Source organism: Fistularia commersonii, chromosome 2, assembly GCF_037954325.1.
Source record: "Fistularia commersonii isolate RoL2024-O1a breed Wild chromosome 2, RoL_Fcom_v1.0, whole genome shotgun sequence".
In the NCBI taxonomy this organism is placed as follows: Eukaryota; Metazoa; Chordata; class Actinopteri; order Syngnathiformes; family Fistulariidae; genus Fistularia; species Fistularia commersonii.
Genome location: NC_141285.1, coordinates 26,303,677 through 26,322,586, shown reverse-complemented (window position 1 = coordinate 26,322,586; position 18,910 = coordinate 26,303,677). Strand labels below are relative to the sequence as shown.

General features: G+C 47.9%; 1 protein-coding gene across 2 annotated transcripts in view; it reads right to left on the bottom strand.

Annotated features, from left to right (window-relative positions):
• Nucleotides 1-2,916: 2,916 nt before the first annotated feature.
• arfgef3 (ARFGEF family member 3) overlaps nucleotides 2,917-18,910 on the bottom strand; it is a 58,719-nt gene continuing 42,725 nt past the window's right edge. The window contains exons 29-42 of one of the 2 annotated variants that reach the window (XM_086174981.1): nucleotides 18,543-18,646; nucleotides 18,319-18,463; nucleotides 18,111-18,239; nucleotides 16,646-16,822; nucleotides 16,410-16,524; nucleotides 15,980-16,082; nucleotides 12,240-12,371; nucleotides 11,676-11,806; nucleotides 9,754-9,972; nucleotides 9,475-9,646; nucleotides 8,880-8,981; nucleotides 8,291-8,715; nucleotides 6,970-7,456; nucleotides 2,917-6,270 (exon numbers count right to left, since the gene is read on the bottom strand). In XM_086174981.1, coding sequence (XP_086031107.1) covers nucleotides 6,079-6,270; nucleotides 6,970-7,456; nucleotides 8,291-8,715; nucleotides 8,880-8,981; nucleotides 9,475-9,646; nucleotides 9,754-9,972; nucleotides 11,676-11,806; nucleotides 12,240-12,371; nucleotides 15,980-16,082; nucleotides 16,410-16,524; nucleotides 16,646-16,822; nucleotides 18,111-18,239; nucleotides 18,319-18,463; nucleotides 18,543-18,646 — 2,633 coding nt within the window. In that variant the 3' untranslated portion in view covers nucleotides 2,917-6,078. The remainder of the gene's footprint in view (nucleotides 6,271-6,969; nucleotides 7,457-8,290; nucleotides 8,716-8,879; nucleotides 8,982-9,474; nucleotides 9,647-9,753; nucleotides 9,973-11,675; nucleotides 11,807-12,239; nucleotides 12,372-15,979; nucleotides 16,083-16,409; nucleotides 16,525-16,645; nucleotides 16,823-18,110; nucleotides 18,240-18,318; nucleotides 18,464-18,542; nucleotides 18,647-18,910) is intronic. The other variant, XM_086174991.1, reaches the window with a different exon arrangement.

Genomic DNA, 18,910 nt, shown 5'->3' with positions numbered 1-18,910 from the left:
ATGTCACCACATAACCCCAATTGTGCCAAATGTTAGCATGGTGGATAGCATGTAGCCTTCACTGGCCCATGTCAACACATAACCCCAATTGTGCCAAATGTTAGCATGGTGGCTAGAATGTAGCCTTCTGTAGCCTATGTCTCCACAAAATCATTATTGTGCTAAATATTAGGAGAGCAGCTAGCATGTAGCCTTTTGTGGCCAATGTCTCCACCTCCATTGTGAAGGTAGTAAGGAAAGTCATGGAAAACCAAATCATGCTAAAAGATGAAACTTTGGAAATCTATGCTAACGTTGCACGCAAAAGTGCTGCGTTAGCATCACTTTGTCACTCGGGAGGAGGATAAACACAACCAACATCACTACTTTTTTGTTTTGTTTCCTAGCTTGTGAAATATCCAAAATGCTAACAAGATAGCGTTTAATCTCGTGCACATGGGGGGGGGGGGTTATCCCCGTCGTCGGAGCTCCAGATTCCACAGTCTGCTCGGGGGCGTTTCTCACTTCCACAAATGGAGGTCCGGCGTCGTAATCCCGCCGCCGCCGACACCAGTGGCGAAACTGTGTCAAACGTCTGGGTCGCTCGTGACCTCGCCGCCCACGTCTGACGCCAGAACTTTGGATCAAAATCCGCTTTGCACGCCGACCTCCGCTAGCCGGCACCGGAACCCGGCCTCGACCCGCCGCGTATGCTAGCCGCTAATCATCTGACGCTAATTGGGGGCATCTTTCCCGGAAGCGTTGGGGGTCACTTCCTTTTCCCCTTGTAATGTAATCTCCCATCACAAGACGGTCGAGCTCCAGCGGGGAACAAAACACACCGGTTGTGAAAACGACGTAAACAATATGGAAGTGTGTGTGTGTGTGTGTTGTAGAGGTCACATGACACAGCCACATTACTGGTTGCCATGAGCTTAGCAGCGGCTAAATCCTCCCGTCGCTCGGCGGTGATCAGGTTGATGGCCGACAACATCTGTGCGCCCGCTGCTCGCTCTGAGGAGATGGAGGAATAAATAAGGACGAGGTCATGGAGGCACACACACACACACACACACACACACACACACACGTGCAAAATGAGCAGCCCTGCACGGAAGCTGATAAAAAAAAATGGCGGGATTTTTGGTCTCACCTGACGCTAGGGTGAATCGCTAACATGGCACAGACGGGTTTGTGGAAATCTAAAAATCAATAACCGATGACTCACGGAGGCCGGAAGGATCCGGAAGGACCACCGGCAGAAAGAAACCTGAGGATACACACAAATCTGCATCAGAATGCTATTTTTGTGTTGTTTTTTTTGTGTACGTCCAAAAAAAACGCCTTTAAGGCCCAGACGTGTGAATGAGTGAGTGAATGAATGTATGTCAATATAAGATGAATGAGAGTGAATGTTTGTCCGTATGAGACATGAATGAGTGAATGAATAATTTGTGTTTACGTGTAAATATGTGTTTGAGATGAGTGAGTGAACAGTTATGTGTCTATTACATGTGAATGATGAATAGATTATTGGTTTGTCTTTACGTGCAAATGAATGAAAGTATGTCTATGTAAGGGGAAAGAGTGAATGAGTGAGTGCATGGCTAGTTTTTATAAAATGTATAAATGAATGAGTGTCTGAGATGCGAATGGTCATGTCTGACGCACATGAGTGAAATGTGTCTATATAATGCGTGGATGAGTTGTATGTCTATGAGGTATGAATGAGTGAGTCCTATGAATGGACAAATTATACTACTGAAATTTTCGGACTATTGGGCGCACCTGAATATAAGCCGCACCGGCTAGCCGATCGCTATCCTGATCTTCCTCCTGCGCACTAAAACCGCCAGTTGTCCTCTTTGGTGTCGGAGTTGAACGGGCTCAGAATTTCCCGGTCATTTCTTCGGTCCGATGTGACGAGGATAAACGTTTTAGCGGCGTGACGCTAGTTAGCGCCCCCCCCAAAAAAACGTCCATATATTAGCCGCATCGTTGTTTACGCGAATGAATGGTTGTACGTCCTCCTGCGATGGTGCGGTCCAGAGTGAACCCGGCCTTTCGCCCAATCCCAGCTGGGTTGTGACCCTGAGTGCAGGATAAAAGGTGGGGAAACCAAAAGAATGAATAACTACAAAATCAGAGAGTTGCTGTTTCCACTTTGGTTCCCCATTCCTGCGAAGGCAAACCCACTGCCATCTTCGCCCAAACATCACGAGCACAGAGATGATCGGACTTGAAGGGGTTCTTAGTGGATCGAACCACTTTATACCCCATAATATGGAATTAAGGTGCCGTTATTCCTGTTTTATTATTCCTACCATTATATGGAATAATTAAAAAAAAAACAGTTGCTTCTTTTTAAAAAAAAAAATAAAATAAATTATCATTTGGACTGTACCACTGGCATTTTGTCAGGGGGAAAAAGGGGGTGGACAATACCAACCCTTACTTAGCAGGGATGCTTTTCATAATTTCAGTTCCCTTTTGCCAGGCGTTTTGCTTTAATGACCAAATCCCTGGAAATAATCTGCAGGGAAAAATCCAAATTAGAAAATTAAAAAAGCGGCACCGCGCTGAGGTGGGAGGGCGGCAGCCACCAAAAACCCAACTGAGCTCCCTGTATAAAAAAAAAAAAAAGGGAAGAATAAATGGAGCAAATCTTCTTTGGAGCTTCAGACCCGCCCTCCCCACCCGAGCTGCCAGCCTGCCCTCAATATGGTCTGAGCTGTTCAAGTCATCGCCGCAAAGCGTCCTCTTCTTCATTCAGTGATTCACTCACTCATAATCTGTCCTAAAAAGCAGTGACATGAATGGAGGTCAGAGATTTACTACCCCACCCCACCCTTTTTTTTTTTTTTTTTTTATAAATATGACACCATTAATCCTAACTCATGGGTATGTCCTTTTTTTTTCCCCTTTTTCCTTATTCCCGGGTGAGGCTAGACTTGTATGCTTCAGGATTAAGTCCAGAAAACTTGTCTGAGAGAGAAACGCAGTGGACAGAAGTAGGCCAGTCATTTGAAAATGAATAAGAAAAGTACATCCCGTCCATTTTGAACACCTCCCTGTCTCTCCACCTGGGTTGCGGTAACTTCTGGGTTCCGGCTGTTGTGAAGTTAGAAAAGAAAGACAGTACAAGTACCGTAATTTTCGGACTATTGAGCGCACCTCAATATAAGCCGCAACGGCTAGCCGATCGCTATCTCGGGCTTCCTCCAGCGCACTAAAACCGTCAAAGTCGTCTTCTTCAGTGTCGGAGTTGAACGGACTCAGAATTTTCCGGTCATTTCATCGGTCCGATGTGACGAGGATAAATGTTTTAGCGGCGTGAAGCTCGTTAGCCCCTCCCAAAAAAATTCCATATTTCAGTGAAAAAAGTTGCAGCTTATCGGCCAGAAATTACGGTATATGATATATTTGGGGTTCCACACGGTGTCCTGTAAGGTCCCCTTTTATTGGGGCTGTCCTAAACTCCTTAGCTTAGGACGTTGAGTCATGGGCCGTTAGCTAAGCACAGCGCACGGGCTCAGCGCATCTGAAAGTGAACACCCACAACTTTAGTAAGTCTGGGCAGGGAAATGTTTTCTTCTTGGGGGGCTAAACTCACGTTAGCACGCAACCTCTGTTGACACGAGTTGTTTTGGCACTTCCTTTGAACCCCAATGCTACTCGTACGATGCTAACGGGTTAAAGCCTCTCTGATGATGCATTACAAGGCATCGTTTGGCAGTTTTCCCACGACAGTTCCGGCACTGTTCTGTTTGTGTGGCTTGTCTTACTTCATATTCCCCTTCATATGTAGGCGGAGTCATGGTACCAACAACGGAGGACGTGGAGGCGTTGTAGACTCCTTGCTTGGTCTGCGACTTCCTGTCACGCAAAGCAAGAGGAGACCCAGAGAAGGCTGCAGCAGCTATGCTAACATATAGCACTCCTAGTTTTAATTTAGTGGCAACATTCTTTGGCAAATCAGTGGCTGGTGATCTGTTGATGTCACGTTTTAATATCTACTTATTTGGAACCTCACCGGAACAGGTACTACGAAAGTACTGGGCACAAGGTAGGATCCCTGATGGACACCGCAGAAGAACCAAGCATGCTGGGGCTGCGCAGTGGAAAAGCTCCAATCCTGCGGTGTCGGGAGATCCGTATCTCGCACTCCTTCCACAAAAACAGGAATATGTTTGCCACAGGTGCCCAAAGTGACGCTTGTTTTTTTTTAAAAAGCTCGAGAAATTCTGATCCGAGTCGTTGCTGGAAAGCAAGGAAAGCAGACAAGATGGTGTGGGTAAACACAGGTTAAAAAAAAACAAACAACTCTGACGGTAAAATACGCACAGAATCACGATAAACATCTTGAATCAATAAAGCATTTATATATAAATACTTGGCATACATAGAGCTGCAAAACAAACAACACGCCTAACAAGTACAGGCATCATGACACACGAGATGTACGACGCATTCGGCTCGGATCGCGCGCTCCTAAACTTCCCTTTTGGAAAAAATAAAACACAAAAAACATGATAAGTCCGGGAAGGGTTCAGTAGCGAACGGTAAATAAAGACATTCAAGGTCGAGGAGGCGGCGCGGGTACTAAGTGTTGGACGGGAGGAGGAACGTTAGCGGCCGATCGATTGCAAACTAGCAAAGATCAGCGAAGGGTTGGGTGATTGACTTGTTCTCCTGGGGTAGATCTTTCAGGGAAGCCTCTGCTACCATCTTTGGTCTCAACTGTTTTACAAATAAGCCATACAGAGTCGAACAAACCGAGAGTTATCGATGATAACATCTAAAATTCATTTGCAGTACATGTATTTCTTTTACCAATACCCTAAATTCAAGAGCAAAATAAATCATCTGATAGGATACGTTAGAAAAGAATAAATAAAGTGCGCGGTGTTTAAAGCACCGGATAACGATTTGTGATAAATAAATCTGGCAAAAAAAAAAACCAAAACAAGTATGACATGGTTTAAACAAATAAAAACAAAAATGTTATGAGATGATAATTTTGAGAATAAATAGATGACGGTCACAACGGATACTTCTTTCTCCCCCGAATCGGCCAGCCGATAATCGATAATCCACTGATAATAAAATGAAACCGTCTCAGCAGATTGTTGACCCTTAATAATAATCAAGTTGGCTGCTAATCGGACTTGGTATTTAGCTTAGCGAAGCTTCGCAGTGCCGGTCGCTTGTTTAGCTGTTCAGTCCCGAAATCAGTATCACCTGCACGTGCAGATATCGAGTTATTGTCTGAAACGGGGTCTATAGCAAGTTAGCGCTAGCAGCCAAAACGAGCTCTCGCTACTTGCACTCGCCCTTCCTCCAATTAGCATCAAGCAAACATCAGCCCAATGATGTGACTATCCTGTCCGACACCATCGTAATAAAGACGATGGTACATGTTTCCCTTGGGAATCCGACTGATACGTGGAGTTCCAACAGTTCCAACCAGGAGCTTAGCCTCAGGCAGGTAAGCTAGCATCTAGCATGAGTGCAATACACGGTGAGCCTGTATTCTAATGCATCACAGTAGATGGTTTGAGAGCCCACGCCTTGAGACGAGACAAAATCAAAATAAAGTCGTAATTACAAGACTCTATTCATGCAGAGAGTAGGTAACATCCAGAGCAGAGTCCAGCCTCTGAGTCGTCAAGCTAGCTGGTGTTCGACGCTCCGTCTGGTGTTATCGCAGAATCTTAACAATTAGACGCCCTGTGGCCAAACCAACCACGGCTGGAGCTCCGGGGATAAAATGTGCGGACGGTTGGGTTTGCGACGCAAAGAAGGGAAAGAAAAGAACAGAAGTCTCCGAGTCTGCAGCTGGACTGGATGGACGGGGAAAGCGATAAACATGTAAATAAGCAGGAGGCGGCGAAATTGGCCGGTGAATAAATTTAAATATATCCTCAAGTGAATCAAGTTATCCTTCTATTTTTCCCCAAACAACGTATTCTTCAAAAGTGTTTTCTGAAAGTCAGTCAGCTCCTCCTCCTCCTCCTCCTGCCGAGCCTTCGAATGATCAAAAAGCGACCATTTCTTCATCTTCTTCATCGCCGCTCTCCTCTTCCTCTCGCCGCGGTGTCACGCCAGGATGTCGTAGAGCCGGCCGACGCGACCCAGCCACTCCCGCAGCGCCTGGCGGACCCGCGGGTCGGTCACGTGGCAGGAGAGCTGGCTGAGGCAGGGGTACAGGGCTGGCTGGAGCGCCAGGAAGGAGGAGTCCGACAGGAGGAGGACCTGATTGAGGAGGGTCAAGACCATGTTGGTCCATGCCTGCAGGGGGCGACAGATTGGAGGTTATCAACTAGGGGAAGACAAGGAAGTAGAAGAATAGAAATATAGAGCACAGTGTAGATGCACAAAAAGCATACAACAGGGTACTATGAAGGGAACTGTGGTGCCTCCTAGGAGGAGGTCTGGAGTGACTGAAGTATGTGGGAGTGGTGCAAGACATGTATGACAGCTGTAAGACAGTGGTGAGGTGGGATGAGAACAACTTTATTTATCCCGGAGGAAATTGTTGTGCCAGAGTTTCAAGCAAGTGGTGTGTTGGGACGTGAGTGGGATCAAGGAGTGCAGGGTGAAGGTACATCAGGGATCATCTCTGAGTGAGCCCCTTCTTGTTTGCTCTGGGGATGAACAGCCTGACAGATGGGGGCTGGACATGGAGTACGATGTTTGCAGACGACATTGTGATGTGTGGTAAGAGCGCAGAGCGGATGGGGGGAATTACAGAGGTGGAGGTTTGGCCTTGAAAGGACAGGGATGAATGTTAGCTGTGACAAGAGAGGGACCCAAGTGCAAAAGTGAGTCTCCAGGGAGTGGAGATAAAGAAGACGGGGGGTTCGAAGTATCACGGGCCAGTATCATGGGTTTGTCGTGGAGATCCCTGAAGGGAGCAGCCGAAAGTAAAGTAAGAAGTACGTTGAGAACGCAGATCAGATAGGACTCTGACAGTCTACCGGCAGGTACCTGGATCTGAGCCTCTGAGTCCCTCAGGGAGATGCTGTGGGAGCTGATGGTCGATCCCGATCGCGACCTCTTCTCCTGCCTCAGTATCTCCGGCCCGGCGCTGACCGAGTGCCTCAGCGGCGGCCCCTGCTGGTCCACCAGCTGCTGCGGCCTCTGCGGGGGCCTCTGCGGGTCGGCCGGGCCCCTCCGGTCGGCGGCGGCGGCGGCCCCTGCGCTCGCCGCCCGGCCCTGCTCCTTCATGAAGAGGTTGACATGGCCCTGCTGCGGCTGCTGCTGCTGCTGTTTCCTGCGCTTGTACTCCATCATCAGCTTGCTGATGGTTTTGTCCGTGGCGATGGTGTACAGTTTGTTGCCGGCGCTCTCCCACCATTCCTTCCTCCGACCCGGCCCGACGCTGACGGGGGCGCCGCCCACCGAACTGGAGGCCACGGTGGAGTCTCTCCTCTCGCCCCCGGTACGGAAGTGGTGGGGCAGACTTCCTGTGCAGCTGTACCAAGACAGGAAGCATTTGAAAGGTACAGCAGAAATGTAAACGATACGGTTAGGACAACACCTTCATCTTTACTCTTTCTTTACACTGCGGCTCCGAGTGGCTTGGGAAAATAAATGGTAAATATTTAATTGAAGTATATTTCATTTGGGTTCATTCATTTTTTTTTTTGACTTTTAGTTCTAAGTTGGAAGATTATTGTGATCTTGAAATATTAAAATTATTATTTTTCGCCGCTCAAAATAACGTCACACTGGCGGAAGCCGGTATACCCGCCGGCCGGTGCCGGTGCTGTGCGCAGAAGTTCAGGAGCAGAAGTCCCATAAACCAGGTAAAATACATATTTATGAAGATATTTTGCAAATATTTATTTTTTATTGTTTACTGACACAGTGATTTTTGTCCCGATTTATTTCTAAAATTCAGGTCAAGGCTCGGCTACACGCTCCGATGAGTTCATTACATAAATACAATTTAATTTTCTCCGTAATACTTTGTGAATGTCAGAAGCAACGCACGACACACTTGTTTATACAAAGTGTAAAGGTAATAAAAAGCAATACATACAGCGGTACCTTTATTTTAGACGTCAAAAAGTAATCGCGGCTCCCGGTGTTTTCTTTTCCGAGGAAACCGGGTCCGAACGGCTCTTTGGGTGTTAAGGGTTGCCGACCCCTGGGCTATACGGATGTGGCTATTAACGCTAGCATGCAATTAGCATCTGGTGGTTATCATTTGCCCCGTAGATGTTTGCTGGAGTTTGTCAACTGGAGGGAAAGTTTTGACACAGGAAGCACTAAGAGGGAAGAGGTATCTTAAGCGGATAATCACAAGGTGAAGGGGGACCTGTATCCCGGACTCGGTGTTGGCGTGTCTCCTGGCGATGCCGCGCTCGCGTCCGTCGCCTGGCACTTGGACGCGCCTTCCTCCGACGGGGTTCCCCTCGCTGAGAACCCGCCGGCCGACGTCGGCGTGGAGTTCTCGGACGGGAAGAGGGGAAGGAAGAAGATGTGGTCCCCTCCTCCTCCTCCTCCTCCGACGCTTCCTCCCCCGGCTCCTCTCAGCAGCTGCGTCTCCTCCAGAGAGCTTTCCAGATCGCGGTGCATCTGGATGTAGCTGTTGCACAGATCCATGCACAGCTTGTACAGCCGCTTCACCAGCCAGGCCCAGTCGGCGCTGCCCAGGGGCTGCACGCTCAGCGACGGGATGGGAGCTCGCCACTGGTGGCGCTTTTCGCGGCCGCGTGGCGGGCTGACCTGTCGGGCGGATAGATTTTCGAATTTACCACACCGGGCGGAATCCCTCGCCTCCCCGTTCCCGGAGGAGGACTGACCCGGATCAAGTGTTGTGAATCTTTGTTTTTAAGTTTAGTTTATGCGTCTGGAGAGTGAACCAAACAAACTAGGGATTTTCTTCCCACCTGTGCCGTTTCTTCAAAAATGTCTTCGTCCTCGGAGGAGGCCGAACCCGGGTGAGAAGAGTCGGAGCTCCCCTCCTCTTCCTCGTACAAGATTCTCTTCACCTGAGCGAAGAGGATAATAAGATAAGATAAGATAAGAACAACTTTATTAGGAAATTGTTGTGCCAGAGTTACAGAAAATATAACAGTCATAAATAATAAAAAGAAAAAGGCAGAATTAGAAATAAGAATAAACTATAAAGTGTCTCAGTGAAACTTTAAAGTGTCTTAGTAAACAAGTGATAAAACTATAAAGTGTCTTAGTAACAAGTGAGGTAAGGAGTGCACAATAGTATGATAAAAGTATGATAAAAGGAAAAATTGTAGTGTAGCTGTTATGAAATGAAATATTGCACAGTTCTGAATATTGCACAGTGAAATGAAGTATTGCACAGTTTTTGTTTTTTTGGGAGTGACCAGTCTTACGTGACCGTCTTACCAGCTAATGCTAACATTAGCATCACTGAAGCCATTACATCTGGAGATCTTAATTTCTTAACAATCTTTTCATTGAACAGACCGCTAGCCGTTCTGAAATATGGAAAACGGGCGCCACCTGCTGCGCCGTCATGGTGTCCGACTGACTCAGAGTAGCGCAGAGCAGCGCCTGGAAGTACAGGTTGAAGCTCATGGCGGACTGACGGTACAGGTTGGCGGCGCCGCAGACCCCCGACACCTTCATCAGCAGGTACTTCAGGCCCGGGCGAGTGTCGAAGTCCCGAGCCGTCCTGCGGGAGAAGACGCGATATGGAGGTCGGAACGCGGCGACCGTTGCTTACATTTCGCTCGACTTCCCCTGGAGGTCCGCATACGGACCGACCCGCCTTCTACAGACCTGTAAGAGTCCAGCAGCAGGTCCAGAATAATGGCTAGATTGGTCATGGAGATGTAGCGCAGAAAGCCCGCCGTGGGCCGGCTGGGGTCGGAGGTCACGGGTGTGACCCTTTCGTGGCCCTCGGGCTGCTTGACAAACTCTTCCAGCAGGATGTCGTAGAGGTTCTGGAGCAGAACCTGGTGGGACAGCAGGCTCACCACGATGGTCCGGAATGGGATTCTGTCATCAGGACAGTAAAGTCAGAAACCGATCTTCTTCTTCTTCTTCTCCTTTTGGCTTTTCCCTTCAGGGGTCGCCACAGCAGATCAACCTTCTCCATCTAACCCTATTGTCTGGATCCTCCTCTCTCACACCCACAAACCTTATATCCTCTCTCACTACATCCATAAATCTTCTCTTTGGTCTTCCTCTAGACCTCCTGCCTGGCAGCTCCCACCTTCAGCAACTTTCTGCCCAAATCTTCACCATGGTTTGGACATGAACAGAGGAGTGTTTGTGTCCAAACCATCTCAGTCATCACTTTGTCTCAGTCATACATGTCCTGCACCCTTGCGACAAATTCTTCTTTTCCTTTCGGCTTTTCCCTTCAGGGGTCACCACAGAGAATCAACCCTCTCCAGCTACCCCTATCCTCTGTATCCTCCTCTCTCACACCAACTACCTTCATATCCTCTCTCTCACTACATCCATAAATCCTCTCTTTGGTCTTCCTCTAGACCTCCAATTCCAGCATCCGTCCACAAATATATTCACTGCCCCTCCCCTGTACATGACCCAACCATCTCAGTCTGGCTTCTCTGACCTTCTCTCCAAAACACCTACCATGTGCTGTACCTCTGATGGACTCATTCCTGATCCTATCCATCCTGGTCACTCCCAAAGAGAACCTCAGCGTCTTCATCACTGCAACCTCTAGTTCCGGTCTTTTGGTCATTTTAATTTCATGATCTCCACTCCCTGTAGCCTCAGCGTTCCACTCGGGTTCCTCTCATTCACACACATATATTCTGTTTTGCTGCGACTAACCTTCACCCCTCTCCTTTCCAGAGCATACCTCCACCTTTCTAGATTTTCCTCAACCTGTACCCTGAGCTCTCCCTACAGATCAAAATGTCATCTGCTGATCCCTGAGGTAGTCCTACCTCCACCTTGAACCTCTGTTACACCTAGCGCACACCTCACCACGGTCTCAAAGCTAGCATACATGTCTTGCACCAGTTCAACATACATCTCTGCCACTCCAGACTTCCTTTTACATTACCAGAGTTCCTCACTTGTATGCCTTTTCTAAGACTACAAAAGTGCAATGCGGCTCCCTAGCATTAGCATTCTCAAAGCAAATACTGCATCTTTACACTTTCTAGGCCATGCTGTTGTTCACAGATGCCGCAGATCACTGGGTTTCAGTCGATGAATAAACAATTACAAATGGATTAGTGATGAGCGGCGGGTACCCGCCGGAAGAGTGTTCAGGTAAACATGCCAAACAGAAAGAAAAGTATTTTGGTGAATAAATGGAAAAAATATTTTACATCATGTGGGAGTGTCCGTTTAAAAAAAAAAAAAAAAAAAATCAAAAAATGCGTGCGTTGAAATGTAAAAACTATCACCCATCCCCACACCACCTCCAGCATGCAATGTTTTAGCATCCTGCTAAATTGGCTAACTCGACTCTGGGGCTTTGTTTTGGTTTTCGGGGGGAAAAAATGAGAGGCGTCAGGAGGCACCGTGAAAAAAATCAAAATGTCAAAGCCACCGTCATCGTTGAGTTAGCCCGGGATGCTAACGCCGGCCGTTGTCATGCGGCGATAGAGTCTTACCCTAGTTTCCTACAACCCCAGCAGCAGAGAGACAGACGACGGCATTAGTAAATTTGGTGAGTCAAATGGAAAATGACTCACGGAGCGTTGGTGTGTATCTACCTCTTTTGCGTGTGCCCGTTGGACTGCTGGTCAGATGGCAGCTCTATGATCAGAACGCAGGACTGAGCGTGCTCGAAGCCGTCCTTGTTGTTAGGGGTCTTCGGCGAGCACTGGGTGTCCAACATAAAGACCTGGGGTGTGAAGGGGATGGTTAGCAGGCATCGCTAGCAGGGAACACGACCTCAGAAAGGGGACCGCCTTCATCGGCAGCCAATGGCGGCTATCACCGGGGCGAGAGGCAGGGTTTAACTCCCATGAGTCACCTGTCAATCACAGGCATCCAACCATTCACAACTCTGGACAACTCGACCCACCAACTGAAGGGTGTTGCGGTTGAGGGCCGAAACACCCGGTGACGGTTGTGCACCACCTGTAGACAACTGCTCTTGGGCAAAGGGTACAACTACCTGCTAAGGGAGCTGAGTCTTCAAGGAACCTGCTGCAGCTTTTGGATGACGGGGGCAAGACGGAGAACCCCAGGCTTCCATATCCTGCATCTCGAGTACTTCAGATACCTCAGGGGTTGTTAGTAGCGCCAGTACAGAGCGTGCGAGCGCCACCGACCTGCTGGGCCATGGCCTTGATCCTCCAGTACTCCGCCTCGGCTGCTGGCGAATGGGTCGGCGCCGCCACCTTCACCTCGCAGGCGTCGCCGGAGAAGCTGTCGGAGCCGCTGTGGAAGCAGGCCAGGAGGTTCTGCCAAAACAAAGAAATGTGACAGAATGTATTATTTTTATCATACGTAAAAATACGGCTCGGGCGTTGATAAAGAAATAGCCGGTTCTCTCAAATAATTGGAACAAGGTTTTAAAATCTGGGCTGTTTCAAATCAGTGCATTTTATTTATTGTATTAATTGTATTTAGCGTAATTACGACAGGCCTCCAGCTGTGACGCGCATCGGATAGAGTCGGCGTTTTGCATATGGAGGGGAAAAAAAGGCTTTACCGTAAAGCAGGTTAAAGGCCGTGTGTTAATGTGTCTAAAAGCATAAGCGACATGTTTCTGTTTAGACGCTGAGCTGTATGCCGTGACGCCAAGCGTCGGGATTTAATGCGCATTTTGATTATTATCCTTTTTTCTCTCATTACGATCAAAAAGGTCACGACATTAACCATACCCACCCATGTATGGGTGCGTGTCAGACGAGCATCCGGAAGATACTGCTATGGTAAAATTCCGCAACAGAAATAAGACTGCGTTTTTATGCTAACTTGCATATATAAACGGTACAGGTTAGGGTTAGAGCGATGTGCCCAATTGGGGGGCACATGGGGTAGCAGCATCAAATTGTGAACAACAAAAAAAACAAATAGATAAATGAAAATAATAAAATAAAAAAATATATAAACAGCATGCAGGGTGCTGACCTAGAAAAGCATATAACATGGTGCCAAGAGAGGAACTCTAGTATTGTATTCGGAACTCTTGAGTGGCAGAGAAGTATGTTAGACTGGTGCAGGACATGTATGCTGGCTGTGAGACAGTGGTGAGGTGTGCTGTAAGGCAAACAGAAAAATTTAAATTGGAGGTGAGACTCCCATCGGGGATCAGCTCTGAGCCCCTTCTTGTTTGCAGTGGTGATGGACAGGCTGACAGAAACCGTGATGTTTGCAGATGACATTGTGATCGATAGTGAGAGCAGGGAACGGGTTGAGGGAAATCTTGAGAGGTGGAGGTATGCTCTGGAAAGGACAGGAATGAAGGTTAGTCGCAGAAAAGTGTCAGGGGTACAATGAGATAGAAGACTATCAGCCAGAATAAAACGTGGACACGGCAACGGTGAGGCAAGTGATGTTGTTGTATGGCCTCGAAACAAGTTACAATGACCAAAAGACAGGAGGCAGAGCTGGAGGTCGCAGATATGAAGATGCTGAGGTTCTCTTTTGGAGTGACCAGGATGGATAGGATCAGGAATGAGTCCATCAGAGGGACGGCACATGGTAGATGTTTTGGAGAGAAGGTCAGAGATGGTTAGGTCATGGTCATGGACGAAGCGAGAGAGGATATGAAGTTAGTTGATGTAAGAGGGGACGATACAGAAAATAGGGTTAGATGGAGAAGGTTGCTTAAATGTGGAGACCCCGAAGGGAAAAGAGGGGAGCTTGAGCCAATCCCAGCTGTCACCGGGCGGGAGGCGGGGCTCACAACGGACCAATCACAGGGCCACATTCAGACGAAGCGTTCACTCATTCACCCAACATCGTATAAACATGCAACCATTCACCCTCTCATTCACGTGCCATATAATGAGAGCTGTTCCTTGTTATTACAGCGTGAAGGGGTTTAAAGGGCCGACGTTGGTTAAATCTTTAAAAGCCCTCCATTTGTCTGGGGAGGTTTAAAACGGGGGGGATATTCAATGCAAGAGAATGAATGAATGAACCAGAGCGCCGGAATATTAAAAGTTTTCCCAGCTCTTACATAAAGAATATATAAGCGTTAAGACCCGCGTAAAACAAATAACGCCGTGGACAAAAACCGTTACATAAACAACATTATGGCTTGTCAATCAATGCAAACGCTGCCATTATTTCCCAGCGGTTTTTTTAAGCCCCGGGAGATTCATGGGCGAATTCAAGATAAGCGGCGACATGGTTTTGTTTCGTTGCCTGTCACCCCCCGCCTCTTTCTCATGCGACCGAGTAAATCCTAAGTTGGACGGAGGCAGGCGGCGTTCTTTAAATAAAATAAAGAATAGAATAAAATCAGGTAGAAACAGTTCAACTCCAATTCTTAAAGCATAAAATGGAACGAATGTGAAATAAATAAAAATCACACACGTTGGCAGGAAGACGGGAGAGATGGGGAAGTTCTGTCCATTGCAATCAGCGTTCTACTTTTCAAATTTTGGTGTTTTTATGTGTTAGTACACATCTATAACACACCTACTCCAACTGTTGCCGTCGAACAGGCGGTTTAGGCAAAAACAAACAGATTGAAAAATAGTTTTTACTTCGGAGCGCTAATAGCGCTAAATTCAGCACTTGAACCAATACAGTGCGGCGCAATAATATCCCCCACATGCTTTTTTACTTGCTATTTTTTACCTACTACATATTTATCTATTTATTCTTCATTTATATTTTTAAAAAAATATTTTTTCTGTCACATCTCTAACCTACAGATGCTGCTATCGTATTGTTGTGTCCTGGTTTTTAAGGTTGTTTTTCTCTGTTTCGGGTTGCGTTTGAGAGCGTGCTAGCTGTTAGCGCCATTACAGCTAGCACGCTAATGCTAACACCTGCTGGATCACAAATAAATGAAATGCTGCAAAAGAGCAAAAGTCAGCCAAATCATGTTTTCTGGAAACAAATGAGTAAAATCTCTCTGCGGCAGAAAGATCATCATCATCATCATCTTTATCTTCATCGTCGTCATCATCTCTGAAACACGTTACACACACACACACACACACACACACACACAGATGTAGCCTTAAGCTGTAAAGCTTCTTAGCTGCAGCCAGTCGGGCAGCTGACACACAACATCCACGGATCAAATGTCCCTGTTGTATCACCTCCGCTGAGCACGGCACGACTCACGCACACACACACACACACACACACACACACACTGAGGGGTGTGATTCCCGCAGATGTGCGCAGCAATCCTCCGCCAGGCAGCGGGAGGAGTCATGTCGCGGCACACAAACACCAAAAAATTCGTCAAACCTCTCGACTTTTGCTTTCGGTGTGAACCCCCTCCCCCGCAGATTCCCATTTCAAAAGACTGAAGGATCGCGATGATAACACACTTTTTTGTTTGTTTTTGTGAGACGTCGGTCGGTGTCCCGAAAAAATCCCGATCGGACCGTGGGGAAGTCACGGAGGAGGGAGAGAGCGTCCACGACGCGACTTGGGCTGCAGGAATTAGACATAGCCGGGGCTTAAATACAGCAAACATACTTTAAAGAGGCAGATTATTTATTTACCCCCCCCACACACACACACCCGATTCAATTAGTGTAACGGATAAAAATAAAGGTGTAACGGATACGAGTGGAAGAGTCGTGTGTGTGTGTGTGTGAGGTTACTCGGGGTTACTGAGCTTAATGCGGAGCGTCAGGATGTTGACAGAATCAACGGCAGTAGCTTTTAGATTCATTTCAGGGCCTCGGGAAGCAGCGGCGGGATTATGTGCATCAATGCGTGTGTGTGTGTGTGTGTGTGTGTGTGTGTGTTTGTCTCTCAATGTGAACCTAGTTCTCCCCCCCCCACTTTTTCCCACCTCCTCTTGATTGTTTGCATCCTCAAGTGTTGCTTGCTAGTGTGTGTGTGTGTGTGTGTGTGTGTGTGCGCGCACCTTCACCGGCTCCAGCGTGGCGGAGAAGGCGTTCTGCAGAGCGCAGCAGGCCAAACGCCACATCTCCTCCGTGAACACCGGCCCCACCGTCACCAGCACGTACCTGCGACGGAAAAGTCGACATGTCGTCGTTTCCCGCTTGATTGTCGCGTGCACCGTTGCCATGACGATACCTCTCACGGGAATTATACGGCACTTCCCGAGACGTCGCGCTAACTTTCCATTGAGGCTTTATTCGCGGCGCGCTTGTCATACAAATAAAAATCCAATTTTAAAAGATGAAAACACAAAACACTGTGACACAAACGGACCACACGGCCGCTAATGCTAGTAGCAATCTGCAAGCTAGCCAGCTAAGCTAACGTGGCCAGGGTCGAGATAAACAAGCCCGGATGTGTGTTAGTGGGGTTATGGTGTGTGTGTGTGTCACCTGATGCAGGAGCAGCCCACCCTGGAGATGGTCTCCGCCGGTTCGGACACACAGGCCACCAGCAGCTTGAACAGGTCCTTCAGCATCAGGTTGATCAACGACTCGTAGCCGATGTCTGCAGAAGTAGTGAAGGGAGGTGTGTGTGTGTGTGTGTGTGTGTGTGTGCACATCGCATGCACAAGCACAAACCTCGTAAAATGTGTCATTTTATAAGTTCCACACCAAGGCCCCCCCACCTGAGTGGATGAAGCTGTTGACGTGCTCCACCACCAGCTCGCAGCACAGGCCGATGGCGTGCTTGAAATTGGCCGCCGCCACGTCCCAGTAGGAGTGGTCGCCATGGCTACGCTGCAGCCACAGCGACATGACGGGCAGCAGGAGCTGGATGACGGAGAAGATGGCGAACCCGGGGCCTGAGGGGAGGAAGGTTAGACAGATTAGATATGGTGATTTATTTTTTGCCGATGGCGGTAATAAAATCTGCTAATCCAGGAATACCTTGACTTACGAGCTGAAATTAAATTAAATTTCCCGATTGAAATGATCCGTTCCAAACCCGTTTTTAAATCCGACGAATGATAATAATTGAGTATTTAAATAATAATTAGTATCTTTTTAAATTTGTTAATTTTTGAGATTATGGTGATCTTGTAACATCTAAAATAAATCGTGTTAAAATAGTTTTGTCGCTCTTAATAAACGAGCGCAAGCGCCAGGAAAAGGTTGATTAAGTTGGGCTTTTTATGTGAAATACAAGGACGACTCAAATAAAGAGCATTTTTCTGAAAAGTAATCTTCAACCACACGTCTTTTTATTCGGAATTCAAAATGTTTTGTCGCGTGCAGAAATGTCATTTCATTTCCTCTGCGATTTGTTTAGACATTCACAGCGTTTGTAACACACACAGTGTAGAAACGCGTTCCCCTGTTTTGTGGAATTCCAAATTTGCTGTCCGCGGTGCATTTGAATACATAGCATAAAAGCAATATATATAAATATATATACTGCTCCAAAAAATAAAGGGAACACTTGAACAACACAATGTAACTCCAAGTCAATCACACTTGTGTGAAATCATAGTGTCCACTCAGGAAGCAACACAGATTCATTTTGACTTGTTTTAAGGACATTACATCAAAGTTGGATCAGCCTGGAGTTTGTTTTTACACTTTAATTTTGAGTGTGATTCCTAATCCAGACCTCCATGGGTTGATACAATTGATTTCCATCGATCATTTTTGTGTGATTTTGTTGTCAGCACATTCAACTGTGTAAAGAGCAAAGTATTTCATAAGAATATTTCATTCATTTAGATCTAGGATGTGTTTTTTTAAGTGTTCCCTTTATTTTTTTGAGCAGCGTATATAAACGTTATATGCTGTGTTAATTCATTTTAAATTTCAAGAGGGTTGTGTGTCTTCCTTCCTGTGGGGAATCGGGTCCGAATGCCTCATTACTCACTCGTGTTTTCCCTGACTTGGCTAGCTAGCAGCAGGAGGCGCTAGCTAGCCACTAGCTAGCAGCAGGAGGCGCTTGCTAGCCACTAGCTAGCAGCAGGAGGCGCAAGCTAGCCACTAGCTAGCAGCAGGAGGCGCTAGCTAGCCACTAGCTAGCAGCAGGAGGCGCTAGCTAGCCACTAGCTAGCTGGATATGGCCTCGTATCTCAGAAAGTAACTCGAAGCTTCCCGTTTGGGCGTCACCTGGCACGGCGGTGACTTCCCGCAGCAGGGCGAAGAGCAGCTCCAGGGTCGGGGGCTGGTGCTGCCGCGGGCAGTTGGACACGGCCGCCGTCAGCTGCTCCAGCAGCAGGATCCACACCTGGATCAGACCTGCGGGAGGGGGGGACGAGGCCGTCATTGACGTTAAAAAACAAAACAAAAAGAAGTCGTCGCGGCGGCCGGAGGCCACCTGTGTCGTCGTCGAACTCCTGCAGGACGCAGTCCATGCCGTCCTCGCTGCTGACGGAGCGCTCCTGCGACCTCATGGGAAGGCTGGCGAGCCGGGCGCCGAGGAACACCGGCTTGGACGGCATCTTGTAAATCTTGGCCAGCAGCTGCGAGGAGAGGAGCCGCTTTGGATTTACTCCGTTTTGCAGGGTGGCGAGGTTGCCGGCGGCGGCGGCGAGGGTTTACCTGGGAACACCGGCGCAGGTAGTCCAGCGCCGGGAGGCAGAGGTCGGTGGAGCTGCAGCCGGAGGCGTGCACGCAGTCGCCGATCTCCTTGTAGTCCACCTCCCCTGCGAGACAGGCGGCGCCGCCTTAGCGTGGAACAAAACAAGAACTACAAACATGGCCGCCGAACCTTTTACCGCACCACCTGGCTAACAAATACTACAACCATAGTCGTAGTAGTTGTATGACCTGTTGAAGCACAAGTAAGAGCAGGACAAGAAGGTGGTTAAGTAGTAGTACTATGAACTGTAGTAACTGTGGAAGTAGTACTAGGAGCAGGAGTAGCTGGTCATAGTGATAGAAGTGGTAGTAGTGGAAGTGCTAACAGT